Below are 17,375 nucleotides of genomic sequence, written 5' to 3'. Positions count from 1 at the left end.
TCAATCTCTCCTTTGCCTCCACCTATCACTGGCCCTCTATCCAGCTCCACCTGTCCCACCCCCCTTAACAGCTTATATTTCTCCACATTTCTATTTCTCTTTAGTCCTGATGAAGAGTCATACGGACTCGAAACGTTAACCCTGTATCCCTCTCCGCAGATGCTGTCAGACCTGCTGAGTTTTTCCAGCAGTTTTTGTTTTTGTTTCAGATTTCCAGCATCCGCAGCATTTTGCTTTTACCTGTGTCCAGTGTGCAATGCTTCCCCTGATTCCTGCTTTTTATTTTCAATTCCAGCCTTTCCAGAAGAGCTGGATCAAAGACCTTCTTGAAAGCTTATCAATGATCCACTGCCTTGCTCCTATACCCTCAGTGCCAATTAGACTGGCCACACCACCCTTCATAAAATCATATTCGTGATCTTTTCTGATTTTGTTTCTATGATCTTCTCTTTAATAGAGTTTCTATAACTTTACTCACAATGAACATCAAACTCACTGATCTATCATTTCCTCAGCCACTTTTGCTACTCAATTTAATAACGAGAGTAACATCTGCATCTCTGCAGTCCCCTGGCTCCTCTCCAGTATTCAGTGAGTTCTGGATGGTTTGTGCAAGAGTTCCTGCAAATTCCTCTCTTATTTTCTTCAGGACCTTCATGCATCTTATCTGCTCCTGAGATTTATTCATTCTAAGCTTGGACTTTAAGCTGTCCGCTCGCTGTCATGATGTGAATAGTGCCATAGTTGACCGCTGGGTCCTGGCTGACTTCCCGTCTCTGTTCCAGGGCATTCAGAGATAGCAACAACTGCAGAGCATCAATGAAGCCTCCAGCAATTAGCAAGAGCCTACAGCAATGGTACAACTTTGTTATCCTAAATGTCTGGGTATAAATATAAAGTAAGTCAAGATTTTACAGCTATTTGTCTTTGTCCTTGGCATGGGGCTGATGTTGGTCCTTCCCTTGGTGCCCCAATAGGGTAGTGTGCCCTTTGCAGTGATCGCTCATACAGCTGAGAGTCCTACTTGGTCAATTCAGAGGACATAATGGGCCGACTGTAGTGTGGGACTGGAGTCACATGTAGACCTTGATCAAGAGGAGGTCATTCACTCCCTTGAGCTTGTTCATCATTCAACCACATTATGGCTGATCTGCACCTTAACTCGTCTGCCTTGGTACTGTAACCCTGACCAGTAAAAATCCATCAATCTCAGTTTTTAAATTTTCAATGCTCCCCCCGGCCCCCCACCAGCCTCAACAGATTTTGGGGGGAGAGATTTCCAGATTTCCACTCCCCTTTGTGTGAAGAAGTGCTTCCTGACATCACCCCTCAACAGCCTAGCTGAAACTTTCAGTTTATTCTTCCTTTTCCTGGTCTCCCCACCAGAGGAAATAGTTTCTCTCTATCTGTTCTAAGTTAGGTGGCAGTAAATAGTGTAGGAGCGAGCGGCAAGTTGCATAGGGACACTGGTTGATTCAGTGAGTGGGTAAAACTGAGTTAGACGGAGTTCAATGTGGGAAAGTTTGAGGTCATCTCAGAAAGATAGAGCAGAATATTTTCCAATCTGTGAGGAGCTAGAAACTTTAAGATAAGAGAGATTTAGAGATCCAAGTTCAGAAATTAGAAAAGGCTAGTGAATGATATAAAACGTGATTTGAAAGGTTAATGGCCTTTATCACTTATCACTGGCACTAGAATACAAAAGGGAGGAAGTGATGCTTTGTTGTACAGAACTCTTGTCAGACCCCATCCAGATTAACTGCGTTCAGTCTGGGCTCAGCACCTCAGGGAGGAAAGATTGACCTTGGAGTGTACATTACAGATTCACCAGATGGACATGAGCTAAAGGGTTAAATTATGTGGACAGGTTGCACAGACTATTCTTGTACTCCCTTGAATATAGTAGATTAAGGGGCGGTCTAATTAAGATGTTTAAGGGATTTCATGTTACCTCCTCAAAATTATTCAACTTGCTTTGCTTGACATGACTTCCACTTTAATAATTCAAGCCGGTTTTCTCTGACCAAATCATTTCTTGTCCAATACTCAGTCACACTGTTCCCAATAACAGGTTCTAATAACTAGGGCTGGTAAGTTTGCTTCTCTGGAGGACATTAGTGTTAATCCACCAAGTTTCCTGGTCATTTTGATTCTGCTCAACTCTTTTTCTGAAGTTCGGTTCCAGTATCTTGCTGCTCATTATTTTCCTTTTTGATTCTTTCAGTTTCACGGTTGAGTGATTGTGGGAATTGGTGATCTGTGTCATGGCTGTAATCGAAGGAGTCGGTGATGAGGTGACCATACTCTTCGGCCTGGTTTTCATGGTGTTGGTGTTGGTCTTGGCTTGGGCCTCCACTCGCACTGTGGACCGAGGTGACCAGGAGCTGCGACCCGCTGAAGATACCTCTGCACCCACCTCAGAGCAGCAGAATTCATCCTGCACCTCTTCCACCAACCGCTCACCAGATCAAGGGGAAACAATAACCAACACAAGACAGGTGGAATGCAAAGCAGAGCAGATGGAGCAGAGTGAGGAGGAGGAGGAACAGAGTGAGGAGGAGGAGGAACAGGACGAGGAGAAGGAGGAACAGAGCGAGGAGGTGGAGAGGGAACAGCAGAGCAAGGAGGTGGAGAGAAAGCAGAGTGAGGAGGTGGAGAGAGAGCCGCAGAGTGACGAGGTGGAGGGAAAGCAGAGCGAAGAAGTGGAAAAGCAGGAGAGAGAGAAGGGGAACGAGGTGGAGGAAGAGTTTCTAGCCAGACATGAGCTGTCAACCACAGAGAAAGGAGCTGAGGGGTTAGTTACAGATAATGTGCCTGAATTGGACACCTCACCACTTGATACTTCAGAGTTACGTCAGCGAGTGACCTCTGCCAGTGGCAGGGAAGAACTTGAGACTCTGTCCACAGATGACCAACGTCCTGACAGTGACTGTGCCGAGGACAGCTCCATGGTGCTGAGACTAAAGTTTTTGAATGACACTGAGAGAATAGCTCGGGTTAGACCCGAAGACACGATCGGACATATAAAGAGGTAAAAACCCCACTCAACAGCGCTTTGATTCCGCAGCATATCACTTCATGGATTTGTTCCATGAAACAGAGGATTTATAACTATTCTTAATCCAGTGTGTCTCTTGTTGTCTCTCACGCTTCCTCTCAGATAAGCAGATCAGCAGATAAGGCTAGAGGTTACAAAAATAATAAAAGGACCAAACTTAAGGCTTTGTATCTGAATGCATGTAGCATTCAAAACAAAACAGATGAACTGAAGGTGCAAATAGAAACAAATAAGTATGATCTGATAGTCATTACAGAGACATGGCTGCAGAATGATATAGACTGGGACCTGAATATTGAAGGGTACATGACATTTAGGAAGGACATGAAGCTAGGAAAAGGTAGGGGGTGGCTCTGTAAATTAATGATGTTATTAACACAATAGAGAGGGATGACCGAAGTTCAGTAAACTGGGATGTAGAAACGGTTTGGGTAGAGATGAGAAATAATAAAGGCAAAAAGACACTTGTGGGAATAGTGTACAGGCCCCCTAACAGTGACCACACAGTTGGACAGGGTATAAAGGAAGAAATAATGGGTGCTAGCCAGAAAGCTACGGCGATAATTATAGGGATTTTCTATCTGCATATAGATTGGGAAAATCAGATGGGCAAAGGTAGTCTAGATGAGGAATTCATAGAATGTTTTCAGGATAGATTCTTAAAACAACACGTTCTGGTGCCAATCAGAGAACAGGCTACACTAGACCTGGTATTGTGCAATGATTTAGGATTAATGACCTCATAGTGAAGGTGCCCCTAGGTAGTAGGGATCATAATATGATTGAATTGTACATCCAGTTTGAGGGAGAGAAGAGTGGCTCTAAGACTAGTATTTTAAACTTAAGTAAGGTCAATTATGAGGGCATGAAAGCACAGCTAGATAAATTGAATTGGCAAATGAGGTTAAGGGAAAGATCAATCGAGATGCAGTTGCAGACATTTAAGGGTACACAGAATGGATATATTCCAACGATAAAGAAAAATTCCAAAAACAGGATCCACCATCTGTGGTTAACCAAAAAGTTAAAAACAGTATCAAACTTAAAGAAAAAGCATATAATTATGCAAAGATGGGTGGCAGGTCAGAATATTGGACAGAAGATAAAAAAACAGCAAAGAATAACCAAAAGATTAATAAGGAGGGAAAAATTAAAGTATGAGTATAAGATAGCGAGAAATATAAAGACATAGTAAGAGTTTCTATAAATATTTTAAAAAGAAAAGAGTTAACAAAGTGAGTGTTGGTCCTATGGAAATTGAGTCTGGGGAATTAATGGAAAATAAAGAAGAGGAAGCAGAATTGAACAGGTACTTTGGACCAGTCTTCTCTATAGATGATGTGAGTAACATCCCAGAAATAGCTGTAAATCAGGAAATGGAAGAGAGGGAGGAACTCAAAAAAATTACAATCACCAAGGAATTGACAATGAACAAATTGTTGGAACTGTGGGCTGACAAATACCTGGGTCCTGATGGACATTATCCAAGGGTCTTAAAAGAAGTGGCTGGTGAGATAGCTGATGCGTTGCTTTTAATTTTCCAAAATTCCCTTGGGGAAGGTGCCATTAGATTGGAAAATAGCGAATGTAACTCGTTTATTCAAAAAGTGAGACAGAAAGCAGGAAACTACAGGCCAGTTAGCCTAACATCTGTCATAGGGAAAATGTTAAGCAATTATTAAAAATGTTTTAGCAGGGCACATGGAAAAAAATCTGGTTTTGTGAAAGGGAAATCATGCTTAACCAATTTATTGGAGTATTTTTGAAGAAGTATATGTGCTGTGAATAAAGAGGAACCATTGGATGTGCTGTACTTGGATTTCCAGAAGGCTTTTGAGAAGGTGCCACATCAAAGGTTATTGCAGAAAATAAAAGCTCATGGTGTAGGGGGGGTAACATATTGGCAAGGATAGAAGATTGGCTGGCTAGCAGGAAACAGTAGGCATAAATGGGTCTTTTTCTAGTTGGCAAGATGTAACGAGTGGTGTGCCACAGGAATCAGTGATGGGGCCTCAACTTTTTACAATTTATATGAATGATTTGGATGAAGGGACCAAAGGTATGGTTGCTAAATTTGCTGATGACACAAATAGGTAGGAATGTAAGTTGTGAAGAGGACGTAAAGAGGCTACAAAGGGATATGGATAGGTTAAGTGAGGGGGCAAATGGAGTTTGTGGGCAAATGTGAAATTGTCCATTTTGGCAGAAGAATAAAGAAAGAAGCATATTATCTAAATGGTGAGAGATTGCAAAGCTCTGAGATGAGAGGGATCTGGGTGTCCTAGTGCATGAATCGCAAAAGGTTAGTATGCAGGGACAGCAAGTAATTAGGAAAGCTAATAGAAAGTTATCATTTATTGCAAGGGGAATTTAATATAAAAGTAGGGAGGTTATGCTTCAGTTATACAGGGCATTAGTGAAACCACATCTGGAATATTGTGTACAGTATTGGTCTCCTTATTTAAGGAATGATGTAAATGCATTGGAAGCAGTTCAGAGAAGATTTAGTAGAATAATACCTGGAATAGGCAGCTTGCTTTATGAGGAAAGGTTGGACAGGCTAGGTTTGTACCTGCTGGAGTTTAAAAGAATAAGAGGCAACTTGATTGAAACATTTATGATCCTCAAGGATCTTGACAGGGTGGATGTGGAGCGGGTGTTTCCTCTTGTGGGAGAATCTAGAATTAGGGGTCACTGTTTAAGGATAAGGAGTTGCCCACTTAAGACAGAGATGAGGAGAACACTTTTCTGAAGGTTGAGAGTCTTCGGAACTCGATTCCTCAAAACGCGATGGAAGCAATGTCTTTGAATATTTTTAAGGCAGAGCTAGATAGATTCTTTATAAGCAAGAGGGTGAAAGGTTATCGGGGATAGGTGGCAATGTGGAGTTCAGGTTACAATCAGATCAGCTATGATCTTATTGAATGATAGTGGTAGGCTCAAGGGGCCGAGTGGCCTACACCTACTAATTCGTATGTTTGTTAGGTCTTGCTTGCTCTCCACCTTATGCTCTTTCCATATTTTTTTATTCATTGATGGGATGTGGGCATCGCTGGCTGGGCCAGCATTTATTGCCCATCCCTTGTTGCCCTTGAGAAGGTGGTGGTGAGCTGCCTTCTTGAACCGCTGCAGTCCATGTGGTGTAGGTACACCCACAGTGCTGTTAGGGAGGGAGTTCCAGGATTTTGACCCGGCGACAGTGAAGGAAAGGTGATATGTTTCCAAGTCAGGATGGTGATTGGCTTTGGGGGGGAACTTCCAGATGGTGGCGTTCCCATGTGTCTGCTGCCCTTGTCCTACTAGATGTTAATGGTCGTGAATTTGGAAAGTGCTGCCTAAGGAGCCTTCGTGAGTTCCTGCAGTGCATCTTGTAGATGGGACACACTGCTGCTACTGTGTGTCGGTGGTGGAGGGAGTGAATATTTGTGGATGGGGTGCCAGTCAAGTGGGTTGTTTTGTCCTGGATAGTGTCAAGCTTCTTGGGTGTTGTGGGAGCTGCACTCATCCAGACGAATGGAGAGTATTCTGTCACACTCCTGACTTGTGCCTCATAGCTGGTGGACAGGCTTTGTGGAGTCAGGAGATTAGTTACTCGCCTCAGGATTCCTAGTCTCTGACCTGCTCTTGTAGCCACAGTATTTATATGGCTAGTCCAGTTAAGTTTCTGGTCAACATCCCCAGGATGCCCGGCGATGGTAATGCCATTGAATGTCAAGGGCCGATGGTTAGATTCTCTCTTTTTGGAGGTGGTCATTGACTGGCACGAATGTTACTTGCCACTTGATGTCAAGGGCAGTCACACTCAGTCACACCTCTGGAGTTCAGCTCTTTTGTCCATGTTTGAACCAAGGCTGTAATGAGGACAGGAGCTCAGTGGCCCTGCCGGAACCCAAACTGGGTGACAGTGAGCAGGTTATTGCTAAGCAAGTTAGCTTGCTTGGCTCAAAAATGGACAAAAGAGCTTAACTCCAGAGGTGAGGTGAGAGTGACTGCCCTTGACATCAAGGCAGCATTTGACCGAGTGTGGCATCAAGGAGCCCTAGCAAAACTAGAGACAATGGGAATTGGGGGGAAAACTCTCTGCTGGTTGGAGTCATACCTAGCACAAAGGAAGATGGTAGTGGTTGTTGGAGGTCAGTCACCTCAGCTCCAGGACATCACTGCAGGAGTTCCTCAGTGTCCTAGGCGCAACCATCTTCAGCTGCTTCATCAATGACCTTCCTTCCATCATAAGGTCAGAAGTGGAGATGTTCACTGATGATTGCACAATGTTCAGTACCATTCGCGACTCCTCAGATACTGAAGCAGTCCATGTCCAAATGCAGCAAGACCTGGACCATATCCAGGCTTGGGCTGACAAGTGGCAAGTAACATTCGTACCACACAAGTGTCAGGCAATGACCATCCCCAACAAGAGAGAATCTAACCATTGCCCCTTTATGTTCAATGGCATCACCATCACTGAATCCCCCACTATCAACATTCTGGGGATTACCATTGACCAGAAACTGAACTGGACTAGCCATATAAATACTGTGACGACAAGAGCAGGTCAGAGGCTAGGAATCATGCAACAAGTAACTCACCTCCTGACTCCCCAAAGCCTGTCCACCATCTACAAGGCACAAGTCAGGAGTGTGAAGGAATACTCCCCATTTGCCTGGATGAGTGCAGCTCCCACAACACTCAAGAAGCTTGACACCGTCCAGGACAAAGCAGCCCGCTTGATTGGCACCACATCCACAAACATTCACTCCCTCCACCACCGACGCACAGTAGCAGCAGTGTGTACCATCTACAAGATGCACTTCAGGAATTCACTAAGACTCCTTAGACAGCACCTTTCAAACCCATGACCACTACCATCTAGAAGGACAAGGGCAGCAGATAGATGGGAACACCACCATCTGGAAGTTCCCCTCCAAGTCACTTACCATCCGGACTTGGAAATATATCGCCGTTCTTTCGCTGTCGCTGGGTCAAAATCCTAGAAGTCCCTTTCTAACAGCACTGTGGGTGTACCTACACCACATGCACTGTAGCGGTTCAAGAAGGCAGCTCACCACCACCTTCTCACAGGCAACTAGGGATGGGCAATAAACTCAGGCCCAGCCAGCAACGTCCACATCTCATGAATGAATTTTTTTTTAAAAAGTGCTGCTCGATAGCATTGTTAAGGACCCCTTCCGTCACTTTACTAATGATGGAGAGTAGACTGGGGTGGTAATTGGCCGGGTTGGATTTGTCCTGCTTATTATGTACAGGACATACCTGGGCAATTTTCCACATAGCTGGGTAGATGGCAGTGTTGTAGCTGTACTGGAACAGCTTGGCTAGGGGCGCGGCAAGTTCTGGAGCACAAGCCTTCAGTACTATTGCCGGAATATTGTCACGGTCCATAGCCTTTGCACTATCCAGTGCCTTCAGCCATTTCTTGATATCACGTGGAATGAATCGAATTGGCTGAAGACTGGCATCTGTGATGCTGGGGACCTCTGGAGGAGGCTGAGATGGATCATCCACTCGGCACTTCTGGCTGAAAATTGTTGTGAATATTTCAGCCTTATCTTTTGCACTGATGTGTTGAGCTCCCCCATCATTGAGGGTAGGGATATTTGTGGAGCTTCCCGCTCAGTGAATTGTGAATGGTGGTGGACGATTAAACAACAGGATGTGGCAGGACTGCAGAGTTTAGATCTGATCCGTTGGCTGTGGACCATAAGACATAGGAGCAGAAATTAGGCCATTCGGCCCATCGAGTCTGCTCCGCCATTCAATCATGGCTGATAAGTTTTTCAACCCCATTCTCCCACCTTCTCCCTGTAACCTTTGATTCCCTTACCAATCAAGAACCTATCTATCTCAGTCTTAAATACACTCAATGACCTGGCCTCCACAGCCTTCTGTGGCAATGAATTCCATAGATTCACCACTCTCTGGCTAAAGAAGTTTCTCCTCATCTCTGTTCTAAAAGGTCTTCCCTTTACTCTGAGGCTGTGCCCTTGGGTCCTAGACTCTCCTACTAATGGAAACATCTTCCCCACATTCACTCTATCCAGGCCTTTCAGTATTCTGTAAGTTTCAATCAGATCCTCCCTCATCCTTCTAAACTCCATTGAGTATAGACCCAGAGTCCTCAAACGTTCCTCATATGTTAAGCCTTTCATTCCTGGGATCGTTCTCGTGAACCTCCTCTGGACCCTCTCCAGGGCCAGCACATCCTTCCTGAGATATGGGGCCCAAATTTGCTCACAATATTCTAAATGTGGTCTGACCAGAGCCTTATAAAGCCTCAGCAGCACATCCCTGCTTTTATATTCTAGTCCTCTTGAAATAAATGCCAACATTGCATTTGCCTTCCTAACTACCGACTCAACCTGCAAGTTAACCTTAAGAGAATCCTGGACTAGGACTCCCAAGTCCCTTTGCACTCCAGATTTCTGAATTCTCTCCCCATTTTGAAAATAGTCTATGCCTCTATTCTTCCTACCAAAGTGCATGACCTCACACTTGCCCACGTTGTATTCCATCTGCCACTTCTTTGCCCATTCTCCTAACCTGTCCAAATCCTTCTGCAGCCTTGCCGCCTCCTCAATACTACCTGTCCCTCCACCTATCTTTGTATCATCTGCAAACTTAGCCAAGATGCCCACAATTCCTTCACCTGGATCATTAATGTATAAAGTGAAAAGTTGTGGTCCCAACACTGACCCCTGCGGAACTCCACTAGTCACCGGCCGCCATCCTGAGAAGGACCCCCTTATCCCCACTCTCTGCCTCCTGCCAGACAGCCAATCTTCTATCCATGCTATTACCTTGCCTCTAACACCATGGACTCTTATCTTACTGAGCAGCCTCCTGTGCGGCACCTTGTCAAAGGCCTTCTGGAAGTCCCAGTAGATAACATCCATTGGCTCTCCTTTGTCTAACCTACTCGTTACCTCTTCAAAGAATTCTAACAGATTTGTAAGGCATGACCTCCCCTTGATGAAACCTTGCTGACTTTGCCCATTTTACCATGCACTTCCAAGTATTCTGAAATCTCATCCTTAATAATGGACTCTAAAATCTTACCAACGACCGAGGTCAGGCTAATCGGCCTGTAATTTCCCGTCTTTTGCCTCACTCCCTTCTTAAACAGGGGGGTTACATTAGCGATTTTCCAGTCCTCTGGGACCCTCCCTGACTCCAATGATTCCTGAAAGATCACCACTAACGCCTCCACTATCTCTTCAGCTATCTCCTTCAGAACTCTGGGGTGTAATCCATCTGGTCCAGGTGATTTATCCACCTTCAGACCTTTCAGTTTTCCTAGCACCTTCTCCTTGGTAATGGCCACCATACTCACCTCTGCCCCCCCGACTCTCCTGAACTTTGGGGATGTCACTCGTGTCTTCCACTGTGAAGACTGACGCAAAATACCTATTGAGTTCCTCTGCCATTTCTTTGTTCCCCACTACTACTTCTCCAGCGTCATTTTCCAGCGGCCCAATGTCCACTTTTGCCTCTCTCTTACCCTTTATATATCTAAAAAAAACTCTTGCAATCTTCTTTTATACTACTGGCTAGTTTACCCTCATATTTAATCTTCTCCCTCCTTATTTCTTTTTTAGTTGTCCTCTGTTGTCTTTGTAGGCTTCCCAATCCCCTGGTTTCCCATTGCTCTTTGCCGAATCGCTATCACTTGCTGCTTTTGCTGTTTCGCACATAAGTTGTCCTGTGTTGTAGCTTCACCAAGTTGACACCTCATTTTTAGCTGTGCCTGGTGCTGCTCCTGGCATGCCCTCCTGCACACTTCTTTGAAGCAGGGTTGATCCCCTGGCTTGATGGTAATGGTGGAGTGGGGGGGATATGCAGGGCCATGAGGTTATATATTGTGGTTCAGTACAATTGCTTGTTCCCTCACCACCTGCCGCAGACCCAGTCTAGCAGCTATGTCCTTTAGGACTTGGCAAGCACGGTCAGTAATGGTGCTACCGAGCCACTCTTGGTGATGGATATTGAAGTCCCCCACCCAGAGTTCATTCTGCACCCTTGCCACCCTCAGTGCTTCCTCCAGGTGATGTTCAACATGGAGGAGCACTGATTCATCAGCTGAGGGAGGGCGGTACGTGGTAATCAACAGGAGGCTTCCTTACCCATGTTTTATCTGATGCTGTGAGACTTCATGGGGTATGGAGTTGATGTTGAGGATTCCCAGGGCAACTCCCTCCCGACTGTATACCACTGTGCCACCACCTCTGCTGAGTCTGCCCTGCCTTTGGAACAGGACATACCCAGGGATGGTGATGGTGGTGTCAGGGACATTATCTGTAAGATATGATTCCGAGAGTGTGAGCTCTCCCAATTGTGGCACCAGCCCCCAGATGTTAGTAAGGAGGACTCTGCAGGGTCGACAGGGCTGAGTTTGTCATTGTCATTTCCGGTGCCAAGGTTGATGCTGGGTGTGCTGTCCGGTTTCATTCCTTTTTTATGACTTTGTAGCGGTTTGGTACAACTGAGTGTCTGGCTCGGCCATTTCAGAGTCAACCACATTGCTGTGGGTCTGGAGTCACATGTGGGCCAGACCAGGTAAGGACGGCAGATTTCCTTCCCTAAAGGACATTAGTGAACCAGATGAGTTTTCATGACAATCGAAAATGGTTTTGTGGTTAGACTTTTAATTCCAGATTTTTATTGAATTCACATTTCACCATCTGCCTGGGTCCCCAGAAAATTACCCACAGTCTCTGGATTACTGGTCCAGTGACAATACCACGAGACCACTGCGGAGGCAGGAAATCTGAAACAAAAACAGAAAATGCTGGAAAAACTCAGCAGATCTGACAGCATCTGTGGAGAGAGAAGCGTTCAGTGAAGAAGGGTCATACGGACTCGAAACGTTAACTCTGTTTCTCTCTTCACAGTCTCTGTCAGATCTGCTGGGTTTTTCCAGCATTTTCTGTTTTTGTTCCACGACACTACCTCCCCTTGCGCTCTCTCCCCCTCTCCGCCTTGCTCTCTCTCCCCTCTCCGCCTTGCGCTCTCTCCCCCTCTCCGCCTTGCGCTCTCTCCCCCTCTCCGCCTTGCGCTCTCTCCCCCTCTCCGCCTTGCGCTCTCTCCCCCTCTCCGCCTTGCGCTCTCTCCCCCTCTCCGCCTTGCGCTCTCTCCCCCTCTCCGCCTTGCTCTCTCTCCGCCTTGCGCTCTCTCTCCCCCTTTCTGCCTTGCTCTCTCTCCCCCTCTCCGCCTTGCGCTCTCTCTCCTCCTCTCCGCCTTGCGCTCTCTCTCCCCCTCTCTGCCTTGCGCTCTCTCCCCCTCTCCGCCTTGCGCTCTCCCCCTCTCCGCCTTGCGCTCTCTCCCCCTCTCCGCCTTGCGCTCTCTCCCCCTCTCCGCCTTGCGCTCTCTCCCCCTCTCCGCCTTGCGCTCTCTCCCCCTCTCCGCCTTGCGCTCTCTCCCCCTCTCCGCCTTGCGCTCTCTCCCCCTCTCCGCCTTGCGCTCTCTCTCCCTCTCCGCCTTGCGCTCTCCCTCTCCGCCTTGCGCTCTCTCCCCCTCTCCGCCTTGCTCTCTCCCCCTCTCCGCCTTGCGCGCTCTCCCCCTCTCCGCCTTGCTTTCTCCCCCTTTCCGCCTTGCGCTCTCTCCCTCTCCGCCTTGCACTCTCCCCCCCTCTCCGCCTTGCGCTCTCTCCCCCTCTCCGCCTTGCGCTCTCTCCCCCTCTCTGCCTTGCTCTCTCTCCCCCTCTCCGCCTTGCTCTCTCTCCCCCTCTCCGCCTTGCTCTCTCCCCCTCTCCGCCTTGCTCTCTCTCCCCCTCTCCGCCTTGCGCTCTCTCCCCTTCTCCGCCTTGCGCTCTCCCCTCTCCGCCTTGCGCGCTCTCTCCCCCTCTCCGCCTTGCGCTCTCTCCCCCTCTCCGCCTTGCGCTCTCTCCCCCTCTCCGCCTTGCGCTCTCTCCCCCTCTCCGCCTTGCGCTCTCTCCCCCTCTCCGCCTTGCGCTCTCTCCCCCTCTCCGCCTTGCGCTCTCTCCCCCTCTCCGCCTTGCGCTCTCTCCCCCTCTCCGCCTTGCGCTCTCTCCCCCTCTCCGCCTTGCGCTCTCTCCCCCTCTCCGCCTTGCGCTCTCTCCCCCTCTCCGCCTTGCGCTCTCTCCCCCTCTCCGCCTTGCTCGCTCTCCCCCTCTCCGCCTTGCTCTCTCTCCCCCTCTCCGCCTTGCGCTCTCTCTCCCTCTCCACCCCTGCTCCCTCCCCGCCCCCTTGCTCTCCCCGCCCCCTTGCTCTCCCCACCCCCTCCGCCTTGCTCCCCTCCCCTCCTTCAGACTTGCTCTCCCCTTGCACCCCCTCTCCCCCAGTCCACCTCACTATCTTGCGCATTCTCCCTGCTTTTCCTCTCCGCCTTCTGCTCCTATGGCCAGTATATCCTTGCTTATGTAAGGATGCTAAGACTCCATGTGCAGTCTCACCAAGGCTCTGTGCAACTGCAGCAAGTCCTCCTTACTACTGTACTCAAGTCCTCTCAGAATAAAGGTAACCTATCATTAGCCTTCCTAACTGCCTGCTGCACCAGCATGTTAGCTTTCAGTGATTTGTGAACAAGGACACCCAGGTCCCTTTTTACATCTACACTTTCTAATCTCTTACCATTTAGGAAATACTCTGCACATCTGTTTTTCTTACCAAAGTAGATAACCTCACATTTTTCCACATTATATTTCATCTGCCAGGTTCTTGCCCACTCAGTCTGTCAAATCTCCTTGAATCCTCTTTGCATTCTCTTCACAACTCTCATTCCCACCTAGTTTTGTGTCATTAGCAAACTTGGCAAGATTACATTTGATCCCCACATTGAAATCATTGATATAGATTGTGACCGACTGGGCCCTAAGTACCAATTATTGCAGTAGCCCATTAGTAACGCGCTGCCATCCTGAGAATGACCCGTTTATTCCTACTGTCTGTTTTCCGTCAGTTAGCCAATTCTCAATCAATGCCAGTCTAATACCCCCAGTCCCATGTGCTCTAATTTTGTTTACTAACCTCCTGTGGGGGACCTTATCGAAAGCCTTCTGAAAATCCAAATACACCACATCCACTGGTTTTGCTGATAACATCTTCAAAAGACTCCAACAGGTTTGTTAAACATGGTTTCCCTTTCATAAATCCACATTGATTCTGCCTAATCAAATCATTATTTTCTAAGTGTACAGTTATCACATTATTTAGAATAGATTCCAGCATTTTCCCTACTACTGAGGTCAGGTTAACAGGTCTGCAGTTCCCCATTTTCTCTCTCCCTCCTTTCTTAAACAGCGGGGTTACATTTGCTACCTTCCAATCTGCAGGAAGCATTCCTGAACCTATAGAATTTTGGAAGATGACCACCAATGCATCTACTATTGCTACAGCCAGCTCTTTCAACACTCTGGGATGAAGATCTTCAAGTCCAGGGGATTTATCAATGTTCGTCTCCATTAATTTCGGTGGTGTTCCTTTTTTTACAATGCTATCTTTGTTTAGTTCTTCATTTCTGCAAGTCCCTTGGTGTTCTCGTATTTATGGGAGGTTTTTTGTATCTTCCTCCGTGAAAACAGATACCAAGTATTTGTTTAGTTTTTCTGCCATTTCCTTATTCTCCATTATAAATTCTTCTGACTCTTTCAGTAATGGACCCACATTTGTCTTTGCTTATCTTTTCCATTTTACATACCTATAGAGCTTTTACATGTTTTTATGTTTCTCGATAATTTAGTATTTTATTATCCCTTTATCAGCTTTTTGTCCTCCTTTGCTGAATTCTAAAATGCTCCCAATCTTCAGGCTTACTACTTTTTTTGGCAACTTTATAAGCCTCTTCCTGTGGTCTAATACAATCTTTAACTGTTGTTAGCTATGGTTGACTCACTTTTCCTGTTGGGATTTTGTGCCTTAAAGGAACGTATATGTGAGGTAAATGGGCACTCTCGCTCTCTCTCAGCCTGTCTACCCCGCTCTATTTCTCGGCCTCCTATTCCAATTACCTTTCTGAGGTTGGTCTCCGACCGTTTCATTGAAGCTGAACACTAATTTTAAGGACAAAGTTTCCTCTCTGCTGGGCACTCCCAGCCTCCTGAACTGAAGACTGACTTTTGGATCTTTGCACCTTAGCCACACATACTACATCTCCATCCCAGTAGGGTCTGTTGGTAATTGGGGGTGGATCTTGAGGGGTGGTGGGGTCAGTATGTGAGGATGGGGACACTGCCAGTGCATGTCCTCTTCCATTCCCCCTTTCTTTATAAATTGATTCAGATGCTTGTTTACCTCTCACACTCTGTTTTGGGGTCTCTATCCCCAACTATCCTCTCCTGTCCCAGGGTCTGACTGGCATGGACCTCCAGTTTTCATTTTCCATTCTGTGTATCAAGAGCACGTGTGTCCCTGCCATTGTTGGCAGCTGGTGGATGTCCAGCTTGGCAATTGGTCTCATGGATTTAAATCAGCTATGTTTCCCATTTCTGGCCATGGTGACTCCGGTTAACTTCCCACGTTTGTGAGTTCCCCTCGCGGGTCTGGGAGGGGGCAGGGGCCTGTATCATCTTCTGATCTCTGCTGTTTGTGCCTTATTTTTGCCATATGTAAATTTTTGTGCATGCACATTCTGTGCATCGTATGGCTTTGTATGTGCGTGTTTCATATGACCTGCACAAAAGGAGTCAGCCCATTAAGTATGTGCCTCCCATTTCTGCTATATCTGTGTATCCCTTCTTCCTCTCTCTCCGACTTGCCAGTGAAGACACGCTTGGGTTCAGCATTGATACCAGGCATGTTGAAATGATCTCCCAACATTGATTGTCCCAGTTCGGAATGCTCAATTGCTGCTCCACTAATGAAATCCAGGGCGAATCAATCTTCAGTACAGGAGGAACTCAACATGTTTGCATGTAAAAATAAACGCTAGGCTGCTTCTAGTTGGTGCTGCCTCTCAGCCTCACTGATTATCTTTTCGTACTTGTTAATTTGTTTGTTCCCCCCTCTCCTTGCCCCTCAGGACCCATTTCCCCCATCAGGAGCACCAGATCCGGCTGATCTACCAGGGGCAGCTGCTAGGAGACGACACGCGGACCCTCTCCTCGCTTCACATCGTCAACAACTGCGTCGTTCATTGCCACATCTCGCAGAATGCCACTCCTCAGTCCCCCGCAGGGAGTCATGCAGCTGAGAATACCGAGACCACCCTCAACATCGGCAGCCTCATGCTGCCCATCTTCTTCCTCATGCTTTCAGTGCTGTGGTATTACCAGCTCAACTACAGGCAGTTCTTCACTACCCCCGCCACCGTCTCGCTTGTTGGCATCACCATTCTGTTCAGCTTTGTGGCTTTTGGGGCTTACAGGCGTTGAGGTTCCAACCACCTCCAGACTAAGAACCAATTGTGAGGGACAGCAGACTTGGGACTGAAACTCTGCTTTTTATCAATTAAACTCAAATAATTTGGAAGTTGTGACAATTATTATATTATTAATGTAATCTCCCCTTTGTGACAGAGCTGTGTTTTAGTAAGATGACCAATTTTCACCTAGAAAACTCTTTGCACCTTGTGGCTGGAGTCTGGTCATTTTTCTGACTGCCCATGGCGCCTCTATCAAGAAAGGGGGGCAGCGGAACGCGTACCCCAGCTGCCATCTCAATACGGGTCCTCCGAGAACGAAAGGGAAGATGAGCAGCAGCTTCTATCTCCGCTAACTTTACCTGATGGTGGAGGAACTAGTTTTACAATTGCAGTCAAGGTTGTCCACTTACAACTAGAATTTTAGAGCTTATAGGAGGCCATTTGGCCCATTATATCTCTGCCAGCTCTTTCGGGTAATCCCCCAAAAATTTCCCAATCTGTCCACATAGCCTTGTATGGCTGCGTTTGTGTGTGGAGTGAACATAGGAACGGGAGGAGCCTGTTTAGTCCCGGCAACCCTGTTCTGCCATTCAATAAAATCAAGACTGATCTTAACTCCAAATACCTACTTTGCCCTATAATAGCTTTAGTCAACAAAGATCTGTAAAGCAGATTTAAAATAACAATGGATCTAGCATCAACCTCGTTTGTAGCAGAATTCCTAGCTTAGGTCCTCGGTCCTACATCTTATGTTCCGATGTCTCCTCATTCTAAACTCCCAAACTAGTGGAAATCGTTTCTCTCTCTCTCCCCTATCTGTTCCTCTTAATATCTTGAAACCTTGCATCAACCCCTTAACCTAAATGCCAGGGTTTAGTTTGTGTAACCCCTTTGTAAATTTAACCCTTGCAGTCCAGGTATCATTCTGGTAAACGTACACCACAATTTCCCGAAGACTAGTATATCCTTCCTAATGTGTGGTGCC

General features: G+C 46.8%; 1 protein-coding gene across 4 annotated transcripts in view; it reads left to right on the top strand.

Moving 5' to 3' along the window:
* The window catches only part of tmub1 (transmembrane and ubiquitin-like domain containing 1), a 31,044-nt gene extending 14,547 nt beyond the window's left edge, over nt 1-16,497 (top strand). Inside the window, exons 2-5 of one of the 4 annotated variants that reach the window (XM_078541202.1) lie at nt 786-898; nt 2,225-2,600; nt 2,652-3,031; nt 16,049-16,497. In XM_078541202.1, coding sequence (XP_078397328.1) covers nt 2,265-2,600; nt 2,652-3,031; nt 16,049-16,400 — 1,068 coding nt within the window. In that variant the 5' untranslated portion in view covers nt 786-898; nt 2,225-2,264 and the 3' untranslated portion in view covers nt 16,401-16,497. Of the gene's footprint in view, nt 1-785; nt 899-2,224; nt 3,032-16,048 lie in introns of all 4 variants that reach the window. The other 3 variants (XM_078541201.1, XM_078541199.1, XM_078541200.1) reach the window with 3 other exon arrangements.
* Nucleotides 16,498-17,375: the final 878 nt, after the last annotated feature.

The sequence above is a fragment of the Cetorhinus maximus genome, chromosome 4, assembly GCF_964194155.1.
Source record: "Cetorhinus maximus chromosome 4, sCetMax3.hap1.1, whole genome shotgun sequence".
Lineage (NCBI taxonomy): Eukaryota > Metazoa > Chordata > Chondrichthyes > Lamniformes > Cetorhinidae > Cetorhinus > Cetorhinus maximus.
This window is presented reverse-complemented; position numbering and strand designations above follow the sequence as displayed.